The sequence below is a fragment of the Mesoplodon densirostris genome, chromosome 9 (assembly GCF_025265405.1).
Source record: "Mesoplodon densirostris isolate mMesDen1 chromosome 9, mMesDen1 primary haplotype, whole genome shotgun sequence".
Lineage (NCBI taxonomy): Eukaryota > Metazoa > Chordata > Mammalia > Artiodactyla > Ziphiidae > Mesoplodon > Mesoplodon densirostris.
In genome coordinates, this window is record NC_082669.1 from 62,502,678 (window position 1) to 62,530,100 (window position 27,423).

The 27,423-nt window shown below is 41.7% G+C and overlaps 1 protein-coding gene across 1 annotated transcript in view; it reads right to left on the reverse strand.

The window, feature by feature from the left end:
• Positions 1 to 9,676, reverse strand: part of GSDME (gasdermin E) — a 68,009-nt gene extending 58,333 nt beyond the window's left edge. Inside the window, 2 exon segments of the mRNA XM_060108274.1 lie at positions 2,427 to 2,656; positions 9,612 to 9,676. Of these exon segments, the coding sequence (XP_059964257.1) occupies positions 2,427 to 2,637 (211 nt within the window). The 5' untranslated portion in view covers positions 2,638 to 2,656; positions 9,612 to 9,676.
• Between the last annotated feature and the right edge of the window lie 17,747 nt (positions 9,677 to 27,423).

Genomic DNA, 27,423 nt, shown 5'->3' on the forward strand with positions numbered 1-27,423 from the left:
CCCTGGTGGCACATTGGTTGAGAGTCCGCCTGTCGGTGCGGGAGACACGGGTTCGTGCCCCGGTCCGGGAGGATCCCACGTGCCGCGGAGCGGCTGGGCCCGTGAGCCGTGGCCGCTGAGCCTGCGCGTCCGGAGCCTGTGTTCCACAACAGGAGAGGCCACAGCAGTGAGAGGCCCACGTACGGCAAAAAAAAAAAAAAAAAAAAGAATCCGCCTGCCAATGCAGGCAACACGGGTTTGAGCCCTCGTCCAGGAAGATACCACATGCCACGGAGCAACTAAGCCCATGCGCCACAACTACTGAGCCTGTGCTCTAGAGCCCAAGAGCCACAACTACTGAGCCCACGTGCCACAACTACTGAAGTCCGTGTGCCTAGAGCCTGTGCTCCGCAAAAAGAGAAGCCACTACAATGAGCAGCCTGCACACCACAACGAAGAGTAGCCCCCACTCGCCACAACTAGAGAAAAGCCCGTACACAGCAACAGAGACCCAACACAGCCATAAATAAATAAATAAATAAATAGTAAAAAGAAAACACTCCCAATCTAAAAAAACATAAAAATCTACACACAATAAATGCTGGAGAGGGTGTGGAGAAAAGGGAACCCTCTTGCACTGTTGGTGGGAATGTAAATTGATACAGCCACTATGGAGAACAGTATGGAGGCTCCTTAAAAAACTAAAAATAGAACTACCATATGACCTAGCAATCCCACTACTGGGCATATACCCTGAGAAAACCATAATTCAAAAAGAGACATGTACCATAATGTTCACTGCAGCACTATTTACAATAGCCGGGACATGGAAGCAACCTAGGTGTCCACTGACAGATGAATGGATAAAGAAGATGGGGCACATATATACAATGGAATATTACTCAGCCATAAAAAGAAATGAAATGGAGTTATTTGTAGTGAGGTGGATGGACCTAGAGTCTGTCATACAGAGTGAAGTCAGACAGAGAAAAACAAATACCATACGCTAACACATATATATGGAATCTAGAAAAAAAAATGGTTCTGATGACCCTAGAGGCAGGACAGGAATAAAGATACAGACCTAGAGAATAGACTTGAGGACATGGGGAGGGGGAGGGGTAAGCTGGGGCAAAGTGAAAGAGTAGCATTGACATATATACACTACCAAATGTAAACTCGATAGCTAGTGGGAAGCAGCCACATAGCACAGGGAGATCAGCTCAGTGCTTTGTGACCACCTACAGGGGTGGGATAGGGAGGGTGGGAGGGAGACGCAAGAGGGAGGGGATATGGGGATATATGTATACATATAGCTAATTCACTTTGTTATACAGCAGAAACTAACACAACATTGTAAAGCAATTATACTCCAATAAAGACATTAAAAAATAACAAAATTTTTTTAGAAACAAAATTTTAATTAAAAAAAGCATCTATGCTAAAGCAATTGCTTAAAGGAAAAACAAAAACAAAAATTCAGATAACAATATTCATTGCAGCCTTATGTATGAAGCACTAAGTTGGACTGGTTAAGCAAATTAGGGTGCATACACACTGTTGAAAACAGTACTAAGAAATATTTAAACCCAGGAAGGAAAACATATAAGGTTAAATAAAAAATAAGTGAGGAGTATATAAAAATTATATGTAGTATGTTTCCAATTTTGTTTTTAAAAAATTAGATGCAGAGAAAGAAAAGATACAATCCAAGTGTTAATGGGAATTAACACTTGATGGAGGAATTTTTGTTGATTTGTTTTCTTGCCTTTCTATATTTTATAAATACTCCTCTGTAATAATGAGCCAAACCCCCCATTTTTGATGTTTAATGTTTCAAGCCCACCACCCCCTCTTTCCTTTCTGTTACACATCTGGGCAATAGGGTGAGAAACCCCAGGTGCTCCCTCCATTGGCACCAGCAGGAAATTGAAACCTTGTAAGCCCCAGCCTACATGCAGAAAGAACCCTCACCACACCTCCTATTCACTAGAGAAGCTGAGCCCATCTCTTATCCCCTCCTTCTCTCTAGCTATTTTTGGACCAGCCTTGGGAACCTGCCATGCTGTCCCCAGAAAAGCTTCATTATGTGAGTAATAAAACTTTTTGCACCCTCCTGATGGATACGTGGCATCATCAAACTCAACACCAAACCAAATTTGGGGAGGTAAAACCAACCCACTTATGCTGAGGGGCCACAACATCTACAAATGAGCATGTTGTACTTTTAAACCAAAACTGCAATATTATTTCTTAAATATTAAGCTATAACTTTTCACGTCAGGCCTGCAGAATTTGCTCATTTTACGGAAGGATATGTTTTTAAAACAGTAGGCAAGAAACAGGAGAATTGATTATAAGGTATCGCCTTAGAGACAACATGTGTCTAAAAGAAGAATCATCTCCTGTTCTGGAACTAATTGTAGAATATAACCAAAGAAACATACCTGGACTCAGAAACTGGTCTTCTGTGAGTACATCTCCCAGGGTGACAGATAAAAACTGGTACTTGGGTCTCTGCCAGCACCACAATCTCTTTTTTTTGGTCACCAGACTTAGAAGTTGTAATTTATCAGAGTCATTCAAGTTTGATACTGTGATCAGGTTACCTCCAGCATCGACTTCTCTAAGAAAATTCCTTGTTGCTTTGGCAAACATTTTGAGAGCTCCAGATTACCTGAAAAAAAATATATAGGAAGTTGTTATTTCATGACTTTTTTCTAAAATTACCTTATTTCTCTCTAGTATCAATCAGTCCATGAAAGAATACCTTCTCCTTAGAGAAGCCTCTAGTTTGAGTTCAGCTGATGTCTAAAAAATCAAATTGAAATACTGAAAGAGAATATGTATATAAATCAGGATAGGCTAGGTTATGCCTCCAAATCTCGGTGGCGTATAACCAGTTAGTGCTCACACTACACGTCCAAAATAGGAGGACAGGAAGGCTTTGCTCCTCGTAGCCACTCAGGGATCCAGGCTGAAGGGGCAGCCACCATCTTGAATATCATGTCATCAGCCAACAGGAAAGAGAGTTCTGAAAAGTCTCACACCAGCAATTAAATGCTCTGGCCCAAAACTGACACACGTCACGTCCACTCACAATTTATCAGAACTAGGCAGATGGCCTCAGCCAACCACAATGGTCAGGAAATATAATCCTACCAAGTATTTGGAAGGCAGAGACCTGGGAATATCTGTTGAACGGCATACTGACTACCCCAATTTGTATCTTACTTATGACCACTTCTTTGAAGGGTCAAATGTGCTTTTTCTCTACACTGTGTGACGTCCCCTGTTCATAAATGGGAAGTGACTAGCTATTACTTTTAACCCCAGAAATGAAAGCCCAGTCACTCTTCAGCCAGAGGGGAAAAAAAAAAGAAAGAGACATGTTGGAAGATATAAAAGTACTACATTCAGTGGAAGATGTATATACTATTCAATAAATGGCGTTAGAACAACTGGCTAAACATCTGGAAAAAAATAAAGTCAGATCCCTAACTCATGCCATACACAAGAGCAAATCCTCAATGGATTAGAGTGTTTTTAAGGAAAAGTAAAACCATAAAGTACTAGAAAAGAATACAAACAAATATTTGTACAACTGTAGGATGAGAAAGGCCTTTAGGAAGACAAATGGCAAACTGAGAAAATACTTATAAAACAAAGAACCAGAACATTTAACATATACAAAAAACTTTTACAAACCACATCAAGTTTTAAAAATACTGTAGTAGATACATGGGCAAAGGTTATAAACAATTCACAATATATAAACTGCTCATAGCTGTACATATTCATATGAATATACACATATGTGCACACACACACATAATCATTATTACTCAAAAAAAGCACAAACTGAAAGATTTTTTTAAAACTATCTATAGTCAACGGTTAAAATGTCTAATGCACAAGAACTGTGTTTTATTTATATTTGTATCCTGGTGTCTGGCAGTCACATAGATAACAAAATCATAGAATTTAAGAGCTGAGATAATCTTAGATGTTAATTAGTTCAACCCACTTTCTTTACCATGAACCTTCTCAAGGGCATAAAAAAAATTGTTTTACTATCACTAGTTCTTCTCTAAAGTACCTTTTCTTATATTATGGTATAGCCAACTAACCCTGTTCTTATATCAGAGCACTCATTTATTCATTTATCAAAATATTTATTGAATCGGTGTACAAGGCAAGATTTGGGACCAGCAAGGTCATGATGTCCAGGAGACATGGTTTTGTGTAGATATGCCCATCACCAATCCTTGGACAGACTGAGAGTTGCCCTGCAAGCTCTGGGACTGGTTCCTGCACTGGACTGCCAGCTTCTAGAGAGGGGAAGCGCAAAGGATAAGGATGAAGAAGGCTCAGTCCTGGTCCTGAAGGCCTGTGCCTCCTCTGGGGGACCAGGGCAGCAGGAGCCACTGGAGGGGTTATATAGGGAGCAATGTGGTCAGAGCGGTCACTTAGAAAGATCTTCTGGAGGCAAAATAGGAAACCAGCTGGAAGGGAACAATTAGACAACACACAATGATGCTGAACTACGTTGGTGGTGTAAGGGTAGCAAAGATGCTGGTTTGGTGGTTTCCCCAGAAGTCTGGTTGGATGTGAAGGTCCTGATGACAGAGAGGAGACTCCCCAGCTTGGCCTGCAGCTAGCTCAGGCCTGGGTCGGCTGGTGAGATGGAGATGCCAGCTACCAAGAGAGGGATCCAGAAGGAAGCAGACTGCTGGGGACAGTAAGACAGTAACTGCTGAGAGTGCATCTAGGATAAGGTGTGAGGTTTATTTTGTCAAACACAAGGAAAGAACTTTTAAACAAAATAAGGTCTCCCAATGACCTGGGGGATTTTACCCTGCTTGTCCAAGAGAAGAGCCACAGCAGAACCTGCCTCAGTTCACCATGGTTATCAGGATCTCCATTTTTATGGTTTCTATTCTTTCCTGGGACAGCCTGGAAGGGAGTTCACTAACTTGCCTTCAGATTAAACAGGTTTCTGAAGAAGCCAAATCAGGCTTGCCATTAAAAAGTAATAAAATAACAAAACCCAAACCCATCTGCTATGGGCAACGAAGCCTTAGTAATGACACCAATCCTCCCCAGAGGGATTAGAGGATGAAGAAAGAGAACTCTTAAATTAATTTTTAGTTTTCTTTTTCAATCTAGCATCAAATATGGCCTCTTGACAGTGTAGGCTGCTTTAAAAAGAGTTAATGGAAGTGGCTATTGCTTTGGATGTTTTTATAAGAATCAGGTTTATTCAATCAAGGAACTCAGAATATTCTCCTTGTGAAGGTAAAGTTAGAGGCTTTTTTTTTAAATTACTATGGTTGAATACACAATATATTTACATGGCTCTAATATCTAAACTATGGAAAAATATACACACCGAGAAATCCCATTTCTACCCAGGTCCCATCTACCTTTTCACTCCACTCCCCTTCAGGTATATCACCTTCCTGTTTCTTTATACAAATATAAGTAAAAAGGAGTGTACACACTTTTCTGCATCTTACTTTCTGTCATGTGGCAATATATCCTGGAGATCTTTCCATGGTTAGAACCTTCTGCATAATACAGCTTCATAGTACCCTTCACATGGATGTACCATTGCTTATTTAACCTGTCCAGTATTGCTGATCACTTGGGTAATTTCTAAGTTTTTATTATTATAAAAATGCCACACTAAATACTGCAGAATGTATGTCTTCTTCCTACATGGGCAAGAGTATCTGAAGGGAGATTTCTAGAAGAGGGATTGCTAGACCAATGGTAAATGCATCTATAATTTACAGGTTGTACCATTTTGCAGTCTCACCAATAAGGTATGAAAGTATCTGTCTCAGCAACAGAGTATGGTATCAATCTTTTGTATCTTTTTTCAGCCTCATAAGTGAGAAATGGTATCTCAGTATAGTTTTCTGTTTTTTTGGTGGGGTCGTGTAAATCAGTTGCCAATATATTTTGTTTTCTTTTTTTAATTAATTAATTAATTAATTTTGGCTGCATTGCGTCTTCGTTGCTGTGCATGGGCTTTCTCTAGTTGAGGCGAGCGGGGGCTACTCTTCGTTGCAGTGTGCGGGCTTCTCGTTGCAGTGGCTTCTCTTGTTGTGGAGCATGGGCTCTAGGCACGCAGGCTTCAGTAGTTGTGGCGTGCGGGCTCAGTAATTGTGGCGCGCAGGCTCTAGAGCGCAGGCTCAGTAGTTGTGGAGCACAGGCTTAGTTGCTTCGCAGCATATGGGATCTTCCCAGCCAGGGCTCGAACCCGTGTCCCCTGCATTGGCAGGCGGATTCTTAACCACTGCGCCACCCAGGGAAGTCCCTCAGTATAGTTTTAAGTCATGTTATTTTAATACAAGTGAAATCAAGCATCTTTTGTTTAAAGCCTTTTTATATATCTTTTTCCTAACTGTTTGTGTCCTTAGCCCATTTTCTATTGTTTTTTTTCCTTATTCCTAGGATCTTTCAACGGAATAGAGAGATGAGCCAAAGTACAATATATGCTAGAAATTTAATACAATACAGTTTATCATGTGGCATTGGGAGCCAAGAAGCTGTTGTCTGACTCTCAAACACCTAAAGTAACTGTCCAGCCAGGAAAGATTAAATAATATGCCCAGGGCCCACCAAAGGATCTAGAACCCAAGTTGCCTGTCACAGACAAGCACAATAATGTCTCAAGTAGAAGTTAGACTTCTGATTCAAATTTCCAAAATGCTCCAACCTGGAAGTAGACGAAAATGGCCTCATGAAAGACCAAGCTCAAAATGCTCATGGCCTAAAACCCCACTGCACTTCACAGCTGTACCGAAGATCCTGGGCTCTCTCATTTGGGGCCTGAAGAATTCCATTAGCAAACAGTTCCTACTTGTCTGCCTATGTGGCTTCCCAGCTTGAAGCAGATTAGAACTCAGAGAGCCAAAGTGAAGGTGGTAAGGATATACAAGCTTGAATGAGACTCCTGGACAAAAGACATAAGAGGAAGAGACCACGAAACCAAGACAACAACACAAGGACAGAAGAGTACATGGTCAACTGGGACCACTGGCTCCTGGAAACAAAGACTCGTAAAAATAGTTGCCAAGGTAATGATAGCATAAGAAGATACTACAATCACTTGTGTCCATCCTCAAGACAGATTCAGAGTGATGGAACGATCACATCTTTGAGTTGCAAAGGACCCACTTCTTCCTAATACCCAATTCAGGATTCTTCTCTGGGGCAGCTCTAGGTGATCATTGGGCCTCTGCGTAAACAGTTCTGGGAAAGAAACCTGACTGAAATCCACTAAAAGGGCAGGGGAGGGAGGCGGGGGGCAACTGTATATCGAGTACCTGCTGTGTGCCAGGTACCGGGCTAAGTCCTTTCTACACATTTCCTCATTTAATCTCCATGATAACCCTGAGTACGCACTGTCCATATTTTACAGATGTGGAAAGTTCAAAGTTCAAAGATGTTAAGTAACTTGCCCAAGATAACAAGAAAAAAAGCAGCAGCCCTGACATCCAAGAGCCTGCCTGGTACCATGAGCTAGCCCTGGGGTTGCTGGCACTGGCCTGGTGTTTTCCTGGAGAACATGAACATCACAGAATGTCAACATCTGGCAAGGGCACTCTGTGGTCATGATAAATCAAGACCAAAACAAGACCTCTCATAGTCTTATCTGACCACAGACAAAATATGAACACTGTCCAAACCACAAAAATGACCCAACACTCCCACCATCCCCACCAACTCTAAACACAAGTGACTGCGGTTCTCAGCCAACCACAGTTTTAGCCTCACTCCTTTCAGATAAGATTTATGAAGATACTCCAGAGAATTTCCCTCACTTTCTGACAGCACCCAATTCAGAGCAAAGTCCTAGCTCCTTAAACTCTCCCCCAAATCGCCTACAAGCCCAAATCCTGTAACTCCCTTCTGCACTCAGTTACGGAGACGCCCAGGGTTCCCCATGGAGCGAAGTCTTCCTCATTCAGCAAGCAATGATCCATCCCCTTCAACTCCACCTGTGTTCCCAGAGGTCTTTGACTAGAAGGCACTGAATGTCAAGTAGAGAAACAGTGCTGAGCCCAGATTCCAAACGAGGTCCACCTGCCTCCCAAGCCCGAGCCCTGGACCACCCTGCTCTGCCGACTCCACAGTCAGGTTTTGTTTGTTTGAATTTGGACTACATATAATTTGTTTTGTAAAGTAAGAAAAGGTGCTCAAAAGGGTAAACTTCAGTTATGGTGGAAGCAAAAACCATGGCTATAAAACATGTTATTTCTTCATATCTAGGAAAATGAGACACCACTGTTAGCACTTGTCTCCTAACAACTTCAGCACATTTTGAATTTCGTTTTCTAAATACAGTGAAATTGAGTCTATTCAATTAAAACAGAGGTGCCATCCTTCTGTATCTTCCGGTGCTTACAGCCCAGTACCTTCATTTTTGTAATAAGAAGGCAAATTAAAGACAAGGTACTCCATCATTTCTTTCTAAAATAAAAATCTGAAATAAAAAACAAATGATCACAAGACAGGCATGAGATTGAAAAAGGAGTCAGGGCAAGGCAGCAAAGGCTTTTAGGAAGTGGAGTGGCTAACAGGAGACTGATTAAGAATAAAGAATCCTCTGGTCCCCTTGAGGGTTCAAAAAGAACAAAAAGAAAAGCACTTCTGGAAACCATAAGGCTTCCTCCTAAAGCAGGCGAGCTAAGGGCAGCAGCTGGGGGCTTGGGCCGCATTTCTCAGATCTCTCTAATTGCCTGGGCTCACCTTCTCCCGGCTGTTTTCCTTTACGAGAAGAGTTCATTGGCGGTGGCTTTGGAAAACGATTAATTTACTCTACATTTATTCAGCTGTTTCTCTGACCTAACAGCAATATTTCATTCCACTCCAACTAGACTATCTCTTAAAGGCATCGATCCCAAGGCATCCGTCCCTCTGAACAGTCCTCTGAACAGAGCAGACTCTCAATGAGAGGTTTTTTTTGAACACTCTACAACCAGCGCCTTTCTAAGACCGCCCTCTGGTCTTTCCCGGTCAGGTGCAGATGGGAAGGGGTCTGGGATCCGCACGTTGAGGCCCCGTGAGCAGCGGTGATGTCATCCCACCCAGGCCGAAAACTCCCGAGGGGCTTGGCCTCCTCCACAAGCTCGGGGCCCAGTATCCCGTACCCCAGGGATGGGGAGTTGGTCCAGCCCAGAGAGTGAATTCCAAGCCGGCCCCCGCCTTCCTTCCACGCACATAAAACGCCCCAGCGCCCGGCCACGGACAGCCTAGCGCACCCGGAGGAGAAACCGGAAGACAAACAATGAAGAAGTGGGGAGAGGGCGCAAAGGGTCGGGGAGAGGACAGTAGGTACCCACTGCCCTAGCAACAGCCAGGGAAGGAAGTGGCAGTGGGAAGGGGGAGGAGAGGGGATGAGAAAGGGGTCGGGGGGACAGAGACGGGGGCTGGGAACGCGGACGAAGAGGGGACGCCATGGGGCCGCTGGTCCAGCTGCGGGCAGCCCACCCGTTCGAACCCCATAGGACTAAGGGGCAGACGAGAGGGTGTCCCCTAGAGAAAGAGCCGCGCGGGCTCGGCTCCCCAAGGTCAGGGCCGGATCCGGAGCCGAGCCAAGCCGAGCCGCCCGCACTTACCTCCCTGCAGCCTCGCGCCCCGCGCCCGCAGCCTGCCGAGTCGTAGAAGCCCCGCGGGTTGGGCCGGGCCGGGGCGGGGATCGCGAGGGAAGAGGGCGGGCGGCGGGACCTTTGATTCGTCCCCGCCCCCTGGAGCCGGGCGGGGCGGCCGGAGGAATGAGCTCTGAGAATTTGCGCTCAGGAGTATTGAGTTCTTCAACAGGGCCTGGAACGAGGCCCCCATATGCTCTGGGCATATCCTTAGGTTAGTTACCCCACGTTCTTATATTTTTGTCAGTAAAGCTGTCCCTGACTATTCAAATTAAAAGTACAGCCAGTCCACCACCCTACAGGAACACACCCTAGTTCCTCGCCGGCTTTATCTTCTTTGCACTAATCACCATCTGATAGACTATACACATCATACTTATTTCATGCATTATGTTTCTCTTCCCTAGAATGTCAGCTCCACGAGGGGAGGAGCTTTTGTCTCTTTTGTTCACTATACCCCGCAACCAGCATAGTACCCGATGGATGGATGGTTGATAGTAAATAATTGTTGAGTTAATTAATGCATCCTCTTGTTTCTCCTACTAGACTGTAGGGGTCTCACTCATCTTTGCAGTACTTGGCACAGGGTAGGTGAACAATTAATTAATCGTTGTTGGATGAATGAGTGACTTGAAATGGTCAAGAGAGAGAGGTGGTCCCCTTTTGGTCCCCTGCCTGGCCGAAGAGATTAGACAGTGGAAGAAAAAGAGAATCACTGTCTTGGCCCTGTCAAGAGACTTACTAATCTATGCTATTGCTTCTCTGTCCTCAAAATTATACAGTGATGACTCTGACTTGTTACAGAGATTATTGTCTCCTGACCTTGGCCATTAACCTCAAGAACATCCTTATAAGCAGCATGTTCATGAAGTTCCCACCAATAAGCCCAGCCCTCTGTCTAGGTAGGTAACCACTTGTAACTGAGAGTACCTGAGATTTTTGGTGCAACAGTTACTCAATGGCTTCAAATTCTTCGCTTTATTTTTTTGTCCTGTCCACTGGCTTTCAATTAAATGCTTGAGGAAGATACTATAAGATCAGCAGCTAATATTTATGTAGCACTTTCTAATTACTGTCACCAAGCATGGTTCTAAGTACCTTACATGCATTGATGGATTCATTTACTTCTCACAGCAACTGGTTGGAGGTCCAAGTTACAAATGAGTAACCGGGGGCAAAAGATGGGAAGCCCACCCACCTGAAAAGAGAGCCAAGATTTAAACCCAGACCATTTGACACTGTAACAGAGCAGGATCCTATGGGGCCTTCTGGGAATAGACCCCCCCAACCCTCTGCTGTAGCTCCTCTCAGCAGTACTGAAGGAACAGTATCTGATGCACATTTCCTGAGTTGTTTTACAGATGCCTAAACCACCACCAGATGGAAGAAATTAACTACTTGATGACCATGACCAGACCTACTGGCAGCTAAGGATTGATAATGTTAACCCCTGTGACACCACCCTGTTACCTCACCATCACATACCCTGGAACACCCCTCCCTCACCTGGCCTTTAAAAATGCTTTGGTGAAACCCATTGGGGAGCTCGGGTGTTTTGAGCACTAGCTGTCCTGAACTCCTTGTTTTGTGCCCTGAAATAAACACTGCACTTTCCTTCACCGCAACCCAATGTCAGTAGTTTGGCTTTACTGCGTGAGAGTGAGCGGATCCAAGTTTGGTTCGGTAACAACACCATCTGAGCTTTAAAACCACCAGACGGTACAGACTCTTCAGAAAATAAGAAGCACAATAAGAGTTACCCCACCAAGCAGTGTTTGACCATGTATGTGTTGGGAGAGAGGGATGAAATGTGTCTAGGAAAGTTCCCTCCGTCCCCTTCCCCACGGCTACGTTTCCTGTCCCTGATGGGTGGAATCAGGATTCTGGCCCAGCCCAAACTGAGAGTTTCAACTTTTCTGTTGTATTTTTTGAACAGTTGTGCTTATTATTATTACTATTATTATTATTAAAGTATTTGAAGACTTCAGACAGACAAATGCAAGATGGGAATTTTAGCCCAACTAGGAAAAAAAAAAGAATAAAAAGATAACATCCAACCCCAACGCTCTCACCCCACTGTAGATGTATCCCTTTAGGAAAATGGAGCTATGACAGAATTCTGCAGGAGATAAATTGGGGTGGTCATAGTGATGGAAGTGTTTGCTTTTAATAAGATTCCCTCTGTGGACTATGTTTCAACTTATAGAACCCACTGAAACACATCTATGGGGTGTTGTGTATTTCCTACTCTTTTCCCAGACCCTTACTGAATAAGCAACTTGTAAAGGTCAGCAAAAATTGATAAAATTTATTACTGGGGTGTATTTCATAAATGAACATGCTAACAAACCGGCTCTGCATGGCTGCTGTTAACTACTTCCAAGTTCTTTGGGAGCCACTTTTGAAGAGAGAGACCTGCACTCTTTTAGATAAATAGCCTCCATGGTGGAGAAATAACACACAGGCTTTGGATCAGTTAGATTTGGGTCAAATCCAGCCTACCACTTACCGCTGAATGACCTTGGGCAAATTTTTAACTTCCCATTTAAAAATTGCCTATAGAGAGATTAAAAGAGAAGATGTACGAAAAGCACTCAGCACATAGTAGACCCTAAATAAAAGTTCATTTCCTTTCCTTCACTAATTACTTTTTGGTTAATGTCACTTTTAAGTTGAGCCTAAAAATTTTCACCTATGTATAATTTTGTCTTTTACCATATTGACTGCTTCCCAGAGGAACATCGCTACTAACATAACTTAAAATAAAATTTGGCATACATTGATCTATATTTTTAAACCAATTTAATTTACTTCCCTGAATCCTAAAAGCGGTTTTTTTTTTTTGCAACTGGAGACTGCATTGCCAATGCATATTATCAATTACCACTCTAAAATAAAAAGCTTAAGGAAGGTTAAATATGGCCCAGAATTAACAGCCCATTTCTCTCAATGTCCCAACCATCTCTTATTCAATTGCAAGGTACAGATACAGACAGAAGAAGAACTGAAATTTACTTGTTGGCCAGCAAATGATCAACCAAAATTGTCCAAATTTAAAGTCTCAAGGCAAATATGATTAGACAAATAAGGAAATAAAGTAATTTGTTGTTCAGTTATTATTTACAGCACTACAAACTACCCTAAAACTTAGTGGCTTGAAACAACAATCATTTTATTACATCTCACGATTTTGTGGGTCAGGGCTCAGCTCAATGATTCTTCAGTATCATGTGGCATTGACTGGGATCACTCAGCAGAATTTAGCTAGTAAATAGCCTAGTCTGGAAGGTCCAGGATGGATGACTTCACCCACATGTCTAACACCTTGGCAGGGAGGGCTGGAAGGCAGTGCTCAGCTGGGGTTATGAACCACACCCCTTACATGTGGCCTCTTTATCATGGTGATCTAGGGGAAGTCTTACGTAGAGGCTCAGGGCTCCAAAAGCAAGTATTCCAAGAAACAAAGCAGAAGCTATGTCTTATGACTTAGGGCCTGAAAACCCAGAATGTAACTTCCACAGCAATCTATTGTTGAAGCAAGCCCAGATTCAAAGACAGGGGAATTATACTCTACCTCTCAATGGGAGAAAGAGTGAAGAGTTTCCAGACATCTTCATTCTACTATACTTGTTTTTATGAAAGAGAATGCCATTAAATAACAATAATAAACAAATAATAAAAAGTTAGTTTAAAAGAAAAAAACAACTCCTATATTTTCTGTTCATTGTTCATGTAGAAACACATACCATTGCCAGCATAAAGGAGATTTGCAGTGAAGACTGGCAGTCATCTACCAGAGGTCAGGTTTCTAGAAACATTCAGGAATAACATTATTGCTGCACAAGTTTTTCTCACCCCATTATCATTATACTTAAAGATTACTCAGCGTCCAAGTTGCTATCCCCAGCATAGAGAAAGGCAAAGTCCATGCATCTGACATTTTGTTAATTTAACAAATATTTATTTAGGACCTACTATGTGCCAAGCACTACATTAGAAACTGGGGATATACTGGTGAGTGAGGGAAACGTGGTCTATGCCCTCATGGAGCATGGAGACTACCTGGGAAGGCAGACAGATAAACACTAAGGAGGAAGTGTGGGAAGTTCCATGGTCAGATGCCACGGGAAGGCTTAGCTAGAGCATGTAACATGGTGAAGGAGGAAAGGTAGCCAGGTCAAGGAAAGGCAATGGGTCAGGGTAAGTGAACTGCCAAAACAAATAAAACCTCACATTACAATGGCTCAAACATCACAGCAGTTTATTTTTTCTCAGTGAACAACCTAAGGTAGTTCCTGAGTGTGGGAAAAGGAGGTCAGTCTCTGTTCCTTCAGGAACCAACCTGGAGAGGCTCTGCCATTTGCAATTCAAGGCCGCCAAGGATGCCAGGCATTGGCATCTCCAGAAAGCTGAGAAGGAAAGAACCTGGAGGCTCCCTTGTGGGAGAGTTTCATGGGCCTGGCACTTTGCCTGTGTACCTTCCTCTGCCTAGAAATCAGTCCTGCTCATCACAAGGGAGGCAGGAGGATGTAGTCCTGGTGCCCAGGAAGAAAGAGGAAATGGGTTTCTGAGAGCAGTAGTGGGCTCAGCTTCAAAATGCTTTTAGAGGACAAATAGGCATTGGACAAATAGGTATAGGACAACCTCAAAGCTTTTATAAAGAATCCCAGGTCTTCCCTGGTGGCGCAGTGGTTGAGAGTCCGCCTGCTGATGCAGCGGACACGGGTTCGTGCCCCAGTCCGGGAAGATCCCACATGCCGTGGAGCGGCTGGGCCTGTGAGCCATGGTCGCTGAGCCTGCGCATCCGGAGCCTGTGCTCTGCAACAGGAGAGGCCACAACAGTGAGAGGCCCGCGTACCGCAAAAAAAAAAAAAAAAAAGAATCCCAATTAGGGGACAGCTGAACTGTTTTTAGTTTAAATCATTTATTTTTGGATTATTTAATGCATACTATGAAAAAATTTAAACTTTTAAAATCCTGTGCCGGGTTTAAAGGATATCTAAGAAAACATGGAGAAACTGGTGATAGAGTTGGGGAGGGATACTTTATCTTTATTAGTGATAAAACTTCTTCTCTGAGTTTTAACTGGAGGGGGAGAGTGGGAATTGAATACACATTTGTTATTTGGTGAGGTCCTTAAAAAGGCTAATTGCAATGGAAAAAACAATTTGGCAAGAAAAAAATATCTTGGCACCTGATTCAATCTTGACTGATTGCTAGAAGCACCCGTGCAATAAATTTGTCAGCCTGAATGAGGAGAAAACGGCTTCAGAAGTTCAGCCCCTGCCACTCCCTGGGCACCTTTGACACCATGAAAGATTTTACATTCTTCCAAACTGCTGGTAGAAGTGGATTTTTTTTTTCTAATAGCATACTTTGAAATCTTCAAGCTTCTCTTTTTGTTTTCCAGATGACCTGCACCTGTCACCTCACTGCAAGGCTGGGTTTCTCTGAGGAATCTAGACAGCCAGTAGGAAATGGATACACAGGGACTTCAGAATTCAAGTAGGCTTGCCTTCTGAAAGTAAATCCATCTTCCTCTGCTAATGTTCACATATTAAAAGCAATAAAGGGGCTTCCCTGGTGGCGCAGTGGTTGAGAGTCTGCCTGCCAATGCAGGGGACACGGGTTCGTGTTCCGGTCCGGGAAGATCCCACATGCCACGCAGCGGCTGGGCCCGTGAGCCATGGCTGCTGAGCCTGCGCATCCGGAGCCTGTGCTCCGCAACGGGAGAGGCCACAACAGTGAGAGGCCCGTGTACCGCAAAAAAAAAAAAAAAACCAATAAAAACATCAACACTGTGATAGTTAATTTTGTGTGTCTACTTGACTGGGTTAAGGGATGCCCAGATAGCTGGTAAAACATTGTTCTGCATGTGTGTGTGAGGGTTTTCTGGAAATAGATTAGCATTTGAATCTGTAGACTGAGTAAAGAAGATCACCCTCACCAATGTGGGTGGGCATCATCCAACCTCTTGAGGGCCTGAATAGAACACGAAGGTAAAGGAAGGGAAATTTGCTCTCTCTACCTGAGTTGGGACATCCATCTTCTCCTGCCCTCAGACATTGGTGCTTCTGGTTCTCCAACCTTCAGACTCAGACTGAACTATACCACTGGCTTCCCTGGTTTTCCAGATAATAGATGGCAGATCTTGGGATCCTCAGTCTCCATTATCATGTGAGCCAATTCCTATAATAAATCTCCTCAAATAAAGATATAATCTATATATCTATATATAGAACCAAACAGAACCAATAGGCTATATCTCTGTATATCTATATAGATATAAAGAAAATTTTTCCCAGAAAATTTTATATATCTATATGGATATATCTGTCTGTATATCCGTATAGATATAGCCTATTGGTTTTGTTCTCTGGAGAACCCTGACTAATACACACACTGAAAACCAACCAAACAGGCAAATCCCAGAGTCACTTAGGTGGCTGATTAAGACTTGGCAGTTTCATGATTTTGGAGCTGGCACAAGCACTAAGTTTGGGTCCCATCTCTGCCTCTTACTTGCACTTATTACTCCTCCAAGCCTCAGTTTTCTTATCTGTAAAGTGGAGCTGATAACACCTAACTCACATGATGACTGTGATTCATCTGGCACCCAGTAGATACTTGAAATGGTAGCTGTCCTTATTTTCAGGTTCTTTGGAATTCCATTCCATTTTACAAATATCACTGAGTGCCCACTATGTACCTGAATAATGGCATTCTCTGCCCTTAAAAAGCTCACAACTACTAGAGGAATGACCTGCTGAAAAAGTTTAAAAAGAAGCCAGTAATTCTGACTTGGGAGGGAAAGTTGGGAAATGTGTCCTGGAAAGACTAGCCTTTGATCAAGGACCCTGTGGCAAATGATCCAGAAAAGAACAACAAACATCTTTGAAATCTCTCTAGATTCCATTTCTCATTGCTCTCTCCTCACCAAAAAAAGCCCTGCCCACACAGGGTAATGACGAACATTCCCCCCAGCTATGAAATAAGCCTCACATTCTAGAATCAGAAATATGCTTGAAATGTAGATATCCCTAAAGGAAGTCACAGGTAGATGAGACAAACAATCACGTTAAAGCATAAATGTTAGCCACAGCAATCAGAGAAGAAAAGGAAATAAAAGGAATCCAAATTGGAAAAGAAGAAGTAAAGCTGTCACTGTTTGCAGATGACATGATACTATACATACAGAATCCTAAAGATGCTACCAGAAAACTACTAGAGCTAATCAATGAATTTGGTAAAGTTGCAGGATACAAAAGTAATGCACAGAAATCTCTTGCATTCCTATATACTAATGATGAAAAATCTGAAAGTGAAATCAAGAAAACACTCCCATTTACCATTGCAACAAAAAGAATAAAATATCTAGGAATAAACCTACCTAAGGAGACAAAAGACATGTATGCAGAAAATTATAAGACACTGATGAAAGAAATTAAAGATGATACAAATAGATGGAGAGATGTACCATGTTCCTGGATTGGAAGAATCAATATTGTGAAAATGACTCTACTACCCAAAGCAATCTACAGATTCAATGCAATCCCTATCAAACTACCACTGGCATTTTTCACAGAACTAGAACAAAAATTTTCAAAATTTGTTTGGAAAAACAAAAGACCCCGAATAGCCAAAGCAATCTTGAGAACGAAAAACGGGGCTGGAGGAATCAGGCTCCCTGACTTCAGACTATACTACAAAGCTACAGTAATCAAGACAGTGTGGTACTGGCACAAAAACAGAAACATAGGTCAATGGAACAGGATAGAAAGCCCAGAGATAAACCCATGCACATATGGTCAACTTATCTTTGATAAAGGAGGCAGGAATGTACAGTGGACAAAGGACAGCCTCTTCAATAAGTGGTACTGGGAAAACTGGACAGGGACATGTAAAAGTATGAGATTAGATCATTCCCTAACACCATACACAAAAATAAACTCAAAATGGATTAAAGACCTAAATGTAAGGCCAGACACTATCAAACTCTTAGAGGAAAACATAGGCAGAACACTCTATGACATAAATCACAGCAAGATCCTTGTGGACCCACCTCCTAGAGAAATGGAAATAAAAACAAAAGTAAACAAATGGGACCTAATGAAACTTAAAAGCTTTTGCACAGCAAAGGAAACCACAAACAAGACCAAAAGACAACCCTCAGAATGGGAGAAAATATTTGCAAATGAAGCAACTGACAAAGGATTAATCTCCAAAATTTATAAGCAGCTCATGCAGCTCAATAGCAAAAAAACAAACAACCCAATCCAAAAATGGGCAGAAGACCTAAATAGACATTTCTCCAAAGAAGATATACAGACTGCCAACAAACACATGAAAGAATGCTCAACACCATTAATCATTAGAGAAATGCAAATCAAAACTACAATGAGATATCATCTCACACCAGTCAGAATGGCCATCATCAAAAAATCTAGAAACAATAAATGCTGGAGAGGGTGTGGAGAAAAGGACACACTCTTGCACTGCTGGTGGGAATGTGAATTGGTACAGCCACTATGGAGAACAGTATGGAGGTTCCTTAAAAAACTACAAATAGAACTACCATATGACCCAGCAATCCCACTACTAGGCATATACCCTGAGAAAACCATAATTCAAAAAGAGACATGTACCAAAATGTTCATTGCAGCTCTATTCACAATAGCCCAGAGATGGAAACAACCTAAGTGTCCATCATCGGATGAATGGATAAAGAAGATGTGGCACATATATACAATGGAATATTACTCAGCCATAAAAAGAAACAAAATTGAGCTATTTGTAATGAGGTGGATAGACCTAGAGTCTGTCATACAGAGTGAAGTAAGTCAGAAAGAGAAAGACAAATACCGTATGCTAACACATACATATGGAATTTAAGAAAAAAAATTGTCATGAAGAACCTAGGGGTAAAACAGGAATAAAGACACAGACCTACTTGAGAATGGACTTGAGGCTATGGGGAGAGGGAAGAGTAAGCTGTGACAAAGTGAGAGAGAGGCATGGACATATACACACTACCAAACGTAAGGTAGATAGATAGTGGGAAGCAGCCGCATAGCACAGGGAGATCAGTTCAGTGCTTTGTGACCGCCTGGAGGGGTGGGATAGGGAGGGTGGGAGGGAGGGAGACGCAAGAGGGAAGGGATATGGGAACAGATGTATATGTATGACTGATTCACTTTGTTATAAAGCAGAAACTATTAAAAAAAAGTATAAATGTTGATATCCTTTCTGGATAGCAGTTTGATCAGGCAGTTGTAAGATACACGGGAGGTGTACAAAAAGGAAACCACTATTTTGCAACTTTGCTACTTTTAGTTTAGTTAGAAGAGTGGGGCACCAGGTTCTGATATCTATAATTGCTACATTTTTTTGAATGCTTACTTTGGGTCCAGCATGGTCTTTAATAAACATTATTTCATCGACTCTTTGTACAACTCTATAAAGTATTATTATCCCTGTTTTACAGATGGAAAACAAAACAAAACAATCCTCAAGAGGCAGCCTATAAGTCTGGCACAATTGATACTAGGATTTAAGGTCTCAGGTCTCAGTCCAAGCCTTAACTTTTGATTACTGCCTGACAGGTGAATTTTGGGAGAAGTCAAACATTTAAACACAATCCTAAAAGTTCAACTTTTCACCTTCATGTTAATTAATTTTCACTCACTCAAAACAGATAGTTATTTCTTCTATTCTTGAAGGCTTTCTGGAATAGTGATTCCTAAAACAACCCCTGCAATCCAATGTAATGATTTCTACTACCCTGATATTAAAATATATTATTTTTATGCCTTCTAGAAATCTCTTTTTCTAAGAAAGTGAGGAAGTTTGCTTGGGCTGAATTTTCAAGGGAGGAGGAAATTGTAGGGACTTCCTTTTGTTTCTACTAAAGCTTTTGTCATTTCTTCTAAAATTGCCACAAAACAGTCATTATAAGGCTAAGAAATCTGAGATAAAATTGCATTTAAAATCTTTTATTATCCATAATATGCACAAGAACCTAAAACATTTTCTCAGATCACAATTTAGAGGCTGATTTCCTCTTTTATGTCTTGTCTGACAATTCTCCACTATTAGGGAGTCCAGAAAAAATGCTTTTGATGGCTCTTCAGGCATGTTTATATAATACTTTATTAAATGCCATCTGCTTTTGCTTTATTAATGTTTTATTAAGGACCATGTGGCTGTTGCTAGATCATATAGACTCTCCAGTGAGTCAGTTCTCACCTCTCAATAAATTATCACGAGTCATCATTAGCATAAAAGATGAAATCGGGTAGTGGAAAGAGGAGGAAACCAGGACACCTATGTCCCAAGGCTGCCCCTAACTGGTGCTGTGGTCAGCATGGTCCCTCTACCTGTCTGGGCCCATGTGTGTCACCTGGAAATCAAAGGTTGCACGCAATCTCTGAGATGACTTCAAACTTTAAAATTCTAGGTCAAGGGCCTCCCTGGTGGCGCAAGTGGTTGAGAGTCCGCCTGCCGATGCAGGGGATACGGGTTCGTGCCCCGGTCTGGGAGGATCCCATATGCCGCGGAGCGGCTGGGCCCCGTGAGCCATGGCCGCTGAGCCTGCGCGTCCGGAGCCTGCGTGTCCGGAGCCTGTGCTCCGCAACGGGGGAGGCCACAACAGTGAGAGGCCCGCATACTGCAAAAAAAAAAAAAAATTCTAGGTCAAAAGCTCAAATGCAGTGCTGTGGGCCCAAAACCCCAGGAGCATGGGGGAGGGCATGTAAACACCTTCCTGGATACAGCCTGGACAAAGAACTGGTAAGATTTAGGACAGGTGGGAGAGGGACCAGCATATCCTCAGCCAGGTGGAGACTTCTGTAAGGTCTGGGGCAGGAGTGGGGACCTGAGATGGGAAAGACAGGCTGACAGCAGATGAGGGAGGGCTTTTCCTGACGATGGGAAATTGTCAATTACATCTTTTCTCCACATCATTTTTTTCCCTTCTTGTCCTCAACAATCTATAGTCCTTGGGAGCCAGCCATTCAAATAGGTCTAGGCAAACAGATTGGTCTCTTTAGTGCTTTAAACATCACGCTTAAAACAAGAGTTTCCCAAATGGTGCAGCATGCAGTTGACAAGAGGACCTAGAAATTGAAGCCTTCAGCCCTGGAGATGTGAGTCACTCACTGGCTGATTCTTGTATGAATACTTTTATTTTCTTATTTTTAAAAAAATTTTATTGGAGTAGAGTTGATTTACAATGTTGTATTCGTTTCTGCTGTGCAGCAAAATGAATCAGTTATACATGAAGACTTTTATTTTCTAGGTGTGCCATGATATGACAAAGATTGGGAGTGCTACTCTAAAGCAATCTTATCCACCAAATTAATTTGCTTAGCTAGTGTTACTTATCAGCAGTTAAAACATAAACAGCATTTGTATTAAATTGTTTTTATATACTAATATATAAAACATATATTATATATTTAATATTAAATATAATTATGTATATTTAATATATATTAAATTCATATTGCTATAGCCTGAATGTATCACCCCAACATTCATATGTTGAAACCTAATCCCTAAGTGTGATGGTATTTGGAGGTGGGGCTGTTGGGAGGTGATTAGGTCCGGAGGGCAGAGCCCTCATGAATGGAGTTAGTGCCCTTTTAAAAGAGGTCCCAGAGATCTCCCTTCCCCTTCTTCTTGTGAAGACAGAGCAAAAAGAAGTCCACCATCTATGAATCAGGAAGTGGGTTCCTACTGAGGCCGCACTCCTTCTCAGATGTGACTCGAACCCAGCTTCACCTCAGGTTGGGACTTGAACCCACAATCCCTGACTTAGGAGGGGACTTGAACCAACTGTCTTTTAATTGAAACCATTAACCTGGTGTCAGGACTTACTGAAGCTCAGGTTCTTTTATCTGGATGAAGAAAGAATTCAGTGTGAGGCAAAGAGTGAGTTTATTAGCATAGGATGCTTGAGACAGATACAAGCCGTCAGGAGAGGGAGCACAGCCAGAGAACAAAGAGGGCTACATTTTTAAAATCAAAAAACGTGGGGAGAGGAGAAGACCACCTTCTTTCTCATTCTTGGGCAGACATCAAGGCTTACATCATTAGTCCCTCCTTTAACCCTATGTCGTCAAACTGGGACTGTCATGGTGCTATTTAAATCATATGTATATTAGCAAAAGGGTGGTGACATATTCTAAAATATGGTAATTCATCTCAGGTTTCGGTATAATGTCCCCTTTCACCTAGTTTCTTTCCCCTTTCACCTATATTCCTGTCTTGGCTACATGCAGAAATGCTACTCTTCAAGGACAATTAACTCCCTGACTTCATGTAACAAGATGTAGACCCCATATCTATTTTCTTGCACTTTAACCACATATGTAGATTGTTGTTTGGTTACTGGGTTCTTTTCTTGAAATGACAAATTAATAGGGAAATAAAGAAAATATACGTGCTGTTTGCAGTCTGGCAGGTAAGGAGCTTGAAAATCACTACTGCATCCTAACAAGTAAAAAGCTGAACAAAGTGAAAAATCAACAACTCTTCTTAGATTTGCTAGAGAGGTGAGGCCATAGAGCAAAATGCTATCTTGGAGAGACAGACATGCAGGTACAAAGAATCACAACTTACCAGAGCAGAAACCTCTGCAGGAACCAGTGCTGAGGTAGGAAAACCCGAACTGTAATAGACCAATTGCTGGAGGCTCAGAGGGGATGAGTCTAAAAGTTAAAAACTTTCCAGCACTGGTGAGTTTTACCTCTAGGACCTCTACAAGGTTCTCACAGTTAATATCAGAGGAAAATCTCCTCTTGCATCCAGAAGGGGAAGGGGAAAAATACTCATTTTGAAATTTACCACTGCATCCATTTCTTCTTAAGAAGGTCTGTCTTCAAGAAAAACTATTTCACCAAAGCCTAACCTATTGAGATTTTATCAAGACACTGACCTGGAGGAAGGGAAATACCCAACTTCAGCCCACTCTAGCCGCCCTGTCCTACCCAAGGGAGGAGAAAGAAACTGAGATACACTTGTGCAATCCCAAATCCAGAGGTTCACTAAGGGTCTGAGATCCAATCACAGTCTCCCAAGGCAAAGGAAATAAAAGCAAAAATAAACAAATGGGACCTAATCAAACATTCTTTTTCACAGTGAAGGAAACCATAAATAAAATGAACCGACAACCTACGGAATTGGAGCAAATATTTGCAAACGATGTGACTGATAAGAGCTTCATTTCTAAAATATACAAACAGTTCATACAGCTCAAACAATCCAATCAAAAAATGGGCAGAAGACCTAAATAGACACTTCTCCAAAGAGCACATACAGATGGCCAACAGGCACATGAAAAGGTGCTCAACATTGCTAATTATTAGAGAAATGCAAATCAAAACTACAATGAGGTATCGCCTCACACCGGTCAGAGTGGCCATCATCAAAGTCTACAAATAATAAATGCTGGAGAGGGTGTGGAGAAAAGTGAACCCTCTTGCACTGTTGGTGGGAATGTAAATTGGTGCAGCCACTATGGAGAACAGTATGGAAGTTCCTTAAAAAACTAAAAATAGAGTTAACATATGATCCAGCAATCCAACTCCTGGGCATATACATGGAGAAAACTCTAATTTGAAAAGATACATACACCCCAATGTTCATAGCAGCACTATTTCCAATAGCCAAGACATGGAAGCAGCCTAAGTGTCCACCAACAGATAAATGGGTAAAGAAGCTGTGGTATATATACAATGGAATATTACTTGGCCATAACAAGGAATGAAATAATGCCATTCGTAGCAACATGGACGGAACTAGAGATTATCATACTAACTGAAGTAAGTCAGACAAAGACAAATATCACGATATTACTTATATGTGGAATTTAAAAAAATGATACAAATGAACTTATTTACAAAACAGAAACAGACTCACAGACATAGAAAACAAATTTATGGTTGCCAAAGGGGAAATGGAAGGGAGGAATAAATTAGGAGTTGGGGATTAACAGATACACATTACTATATACAAAACAGATAAACAAGGACCTACTGTACAGCACAGGGAACTATATTTAATATCTTGTAATCACCTATACTATAAAAGAATCTGAAAAAGAATATATATATATATATCCGATATGTATATGTCCAAATCACTTTGCTATACACCTGAAGCTAATATAATATTGTAAATCAACTCTACTTTAATTTAAAATTTTTTTAATTAAATAAAAGACTGAGATCTAATCATAGGTCTATAGAACACTTTCCTTCCCTGACACCTTACTACCACATCACTGAAGGCCTATTTACTGCAGTTTCTTTACCCAAGACATACATCATGCACAGCTTTCAACAAAAAATTACAAGGCATACTAAAAAACAAAAACACAATTTGAAAAGACAGAGTAAGCATCAGAACCAAACTCAAATATAGCAGAGATGTTGGTATTATCAGACCTGGAATTTAAAACAATTATAATTAATATGCTAAAGTTTCTAATGGGTAAAAGTAGACAACATGCAAGAACATGGATAACTGTGATATTAAAAAAAAAATTTGGTCTTGTCCCTGGCTCCTGGCACAGAACTTGTAAAACTCTTGGAATCTCCTGGGTCATGACAGTGTCTTTGGTGTGTTAATAAAATGACTTTTGGCTGAGGGATGCCTAGATAGCTTCAGGATGGGGGCTGGGCACCAGAAAGACCAAACCATGTGATCAGAGGGCTGGAAATTTCAGTCCCATCCCTGACCTCTGGCAAGGGGAAGGGACTAGAGATTATGTTCAATCACCAATGACCAATAGTTTTAAACAATCATGCTTATATAATGGAACCTCCATAAAATCCCAATAAACAACAGGGTTTGGAGAGCTTCCAAACACACTGAGGTGCTAGGCAAGTGGTACACCCAGAGAGGGCATAGAAGCTTGGTGCCCCTCGCCTCATACCTTGCCCTATGCATCTCTTCCATTTGGATGTTCCTGGGTGGTGTTCTTTATAATAAACTGGTAATAGTAAGTAAAGTGCTTTCCTGATTTCTGTGAGTTATTCTAGAAAATTATCAAACCTGAGGAGGGAGTTGTAGGACTCTCCAAATTTGTAGCCAAGTCAAACAAAACTGTGGGTAACCTGGGAACCTGATACTTGTGACAGGTGTCTGAAGTGGAGACAATATTGTGGGACTGAGCCCTTAACCTGTGGGGTCAGTGCTAAATCCAGGAGTTGGTGTCAGAGTTTAACTGAATTATTGGGCATCCAGTTGGTGTCAGAGAACTGGAGAACTGGTTGGCATTAGAAAACACTCCTGAAAGAACCTGATAGTAGTGTAAGCAGAGAGATGGAAATTCTAAGAAAGAATGAGAAAGAAGTACTAGAGATCAAAAATGTTGTAATAAAAATGAAGAATGCCTTTGATGGACTAATTAGTAGACTGGACATGACTGAGGTAAGAATCTCTGAGCTTGAGGATATGTCAATAGAAACTTCCAAAGCTGAAAAGCAAAGAGAAAAAAGACTGAAAAAGAGAGAACTAAATATTCAAGAACTGTGGGACAATGAAAAAAGATACCAGAAGGGGAAGAAAGAGAGAAAGGGCCAGAAGAAATATTTGAAACAATAATGACTGAAATTTTCCCAAAATTAATGTCAGATATAAAACCACAGATCCAGGAAGCTCAGAGGACACCAAGGCAGCTAAATGCCAAAGAAACTATACCTAGGCATATCATATTCAAGCAGAAAATCAAAGAGAAGGGAAGAAATCTTGAAAGATGAAAATATAAAGCATGTTAGATAGTGGTACATGCTAAGGGGAAAAAATAAAGAAGGGGCTAAGGAATTGTACTGGGTGGGAGGGTGGAGGGGACAGGGGTTGGGTGGGGGGCAGGGCGAAGTTTGGAATTTTCCATAAACTGACTAGGGAAAGAATCCCTGGATAGGGGAGCTTACAGTCAAATTACTGTGAGCTCTTGAATTCATGGTGGACACATTAATAATGCCTTTCTTTATTTGGAGACTGTAACAGGCTCCTTGGTGCAGTAGAAAGGGTATAACTAGGCTGGCATCCTGTTCTGCCACCCACTGACTGTGTGAGCATGGGCAGGTTACCTGATTGTCTGGGCCTCTGTTTCACATCTACAGCTGAGCTTCTTCCTAAAGGACCTAGATCTGCAGGGACCCCCCTGTCCCCAGCTCAGGGTGGCTGCCCCGTGCCTATCTTCAGGTCTCAGCTTAAACTTCACTTTCTCTTGGCAGCATTCCCCAACCCACAGGTTTAGTAAGGTGTCTCTTATTTAGTCTCATATCTTCCTTCATAATAGTTTTCTCAATTCTGATTAATTAGTTGGTTGTGTAACTATTTAATGTCTGTTTTTCCTGCTGAGATGCAAGCTCTGTAAGAGGGAGAGCCATGCCTGTCTTTGTTCACTGCTACATCCCTAGCACTTCTCACAATGTCTAGCACAGAGTAGGTACTCCACAAGTATCTTTTGACTGCACAGATGAATAAATGAACAGTCGAGCGGTTATGAATTAGAGATAATTCTAGGTTAAGTAATTGGCACAGTGCCTGGCATATATTTGGTGCCTAGTAAATGATAGCTGTTGATTTCATGGACATATTTCTCATCAGATGTTAGTAGTTTCCACAACTAACTTGGTTTTATGTCTTTGCAAAGGCTGTTGGGATTTTTGGGATGGGTTTCTATATAGTTCAGTAATTTTTCAGAAATACAATCACTAGAACTTAGAGAAGGTTTTTGTTTTGTCTTGTTGGTTCTTTGGGTTTTTTTTTTTCCCCCTCTGGCCTGTTGCTTCTCCTTCTATATGGTAATGCGTCTTTTACCTATGAAGAAGCCATGAGATAAGACTTGAACTTCAAAGATGAAGAATCTAATTGCCAGGACTTGGATTATTTCAAGCAACAAAGCACCCAATAACTTTTAAGGACCTGTTGGAATGGGGAGGGGCAGACATACCAGGTGCTGGCTAGGTTATGGGATTGCATTGTCATGGAACACCAAGCTTTTCACCTGAGCTGCCTTCCTGGTCTGAGAGGCTGTAGGTGGAAATGGTGTACAAGATAGCACTCAGCAACACCATATGCTTTTCTTTCTCCCACCTTCATTCCTGAAGGGTCTGTCCTTGGTCTCCTGGAAACTCATCCATGACAATAAAAATTTTTTTCCTTCTACAGGCGTACTTTGGAGATATTGCAAGTTCAGTTCCAGATCATGCAATAAAGTGAATATTGCAATAATGCTAGTGACACAAACTTTTTGGTTTCCCAATTTGTATAAAAGTTATGTTTACACTGTACTGTAGTCTATTAAGTGTGCAGTAGCATTATGTCTAAAAAATGTACACACCTTAATTAAAAAATACTTTCCTGCTAAAAAAAAATGCTCACTACCATCTGAACTTTCAAGAAGTCATAATCTTCTTGTTGGTGGAGGGTCCTGCCTCGATGTTGATGGCTCCTGACTGATCAGGGTGGATGGTTGCTGAAGGCTGGGGCGATTGTGGCAGTTTCTTGAAATAAAACAACAATGAAGTTAGTTGCACCGATTTTCTCTTCCTTTCATGAACCATTTCTCTGTAGCATGCAATGCTGCCTGATAGCACTTTACCCACAGTAGAATTTCTTTCAAATTTCTTTCAAAACTGGAGTCAATCCTCTCAAACTCTGCCACTGTTTTATCAGCTAAGTTTATGCACTATTCTAAATCCTTCGTTGTCACTTCAACAATATTCACAGTATTTTCGTCAGGCGTAGATCCCTTCTTAAGAAACCA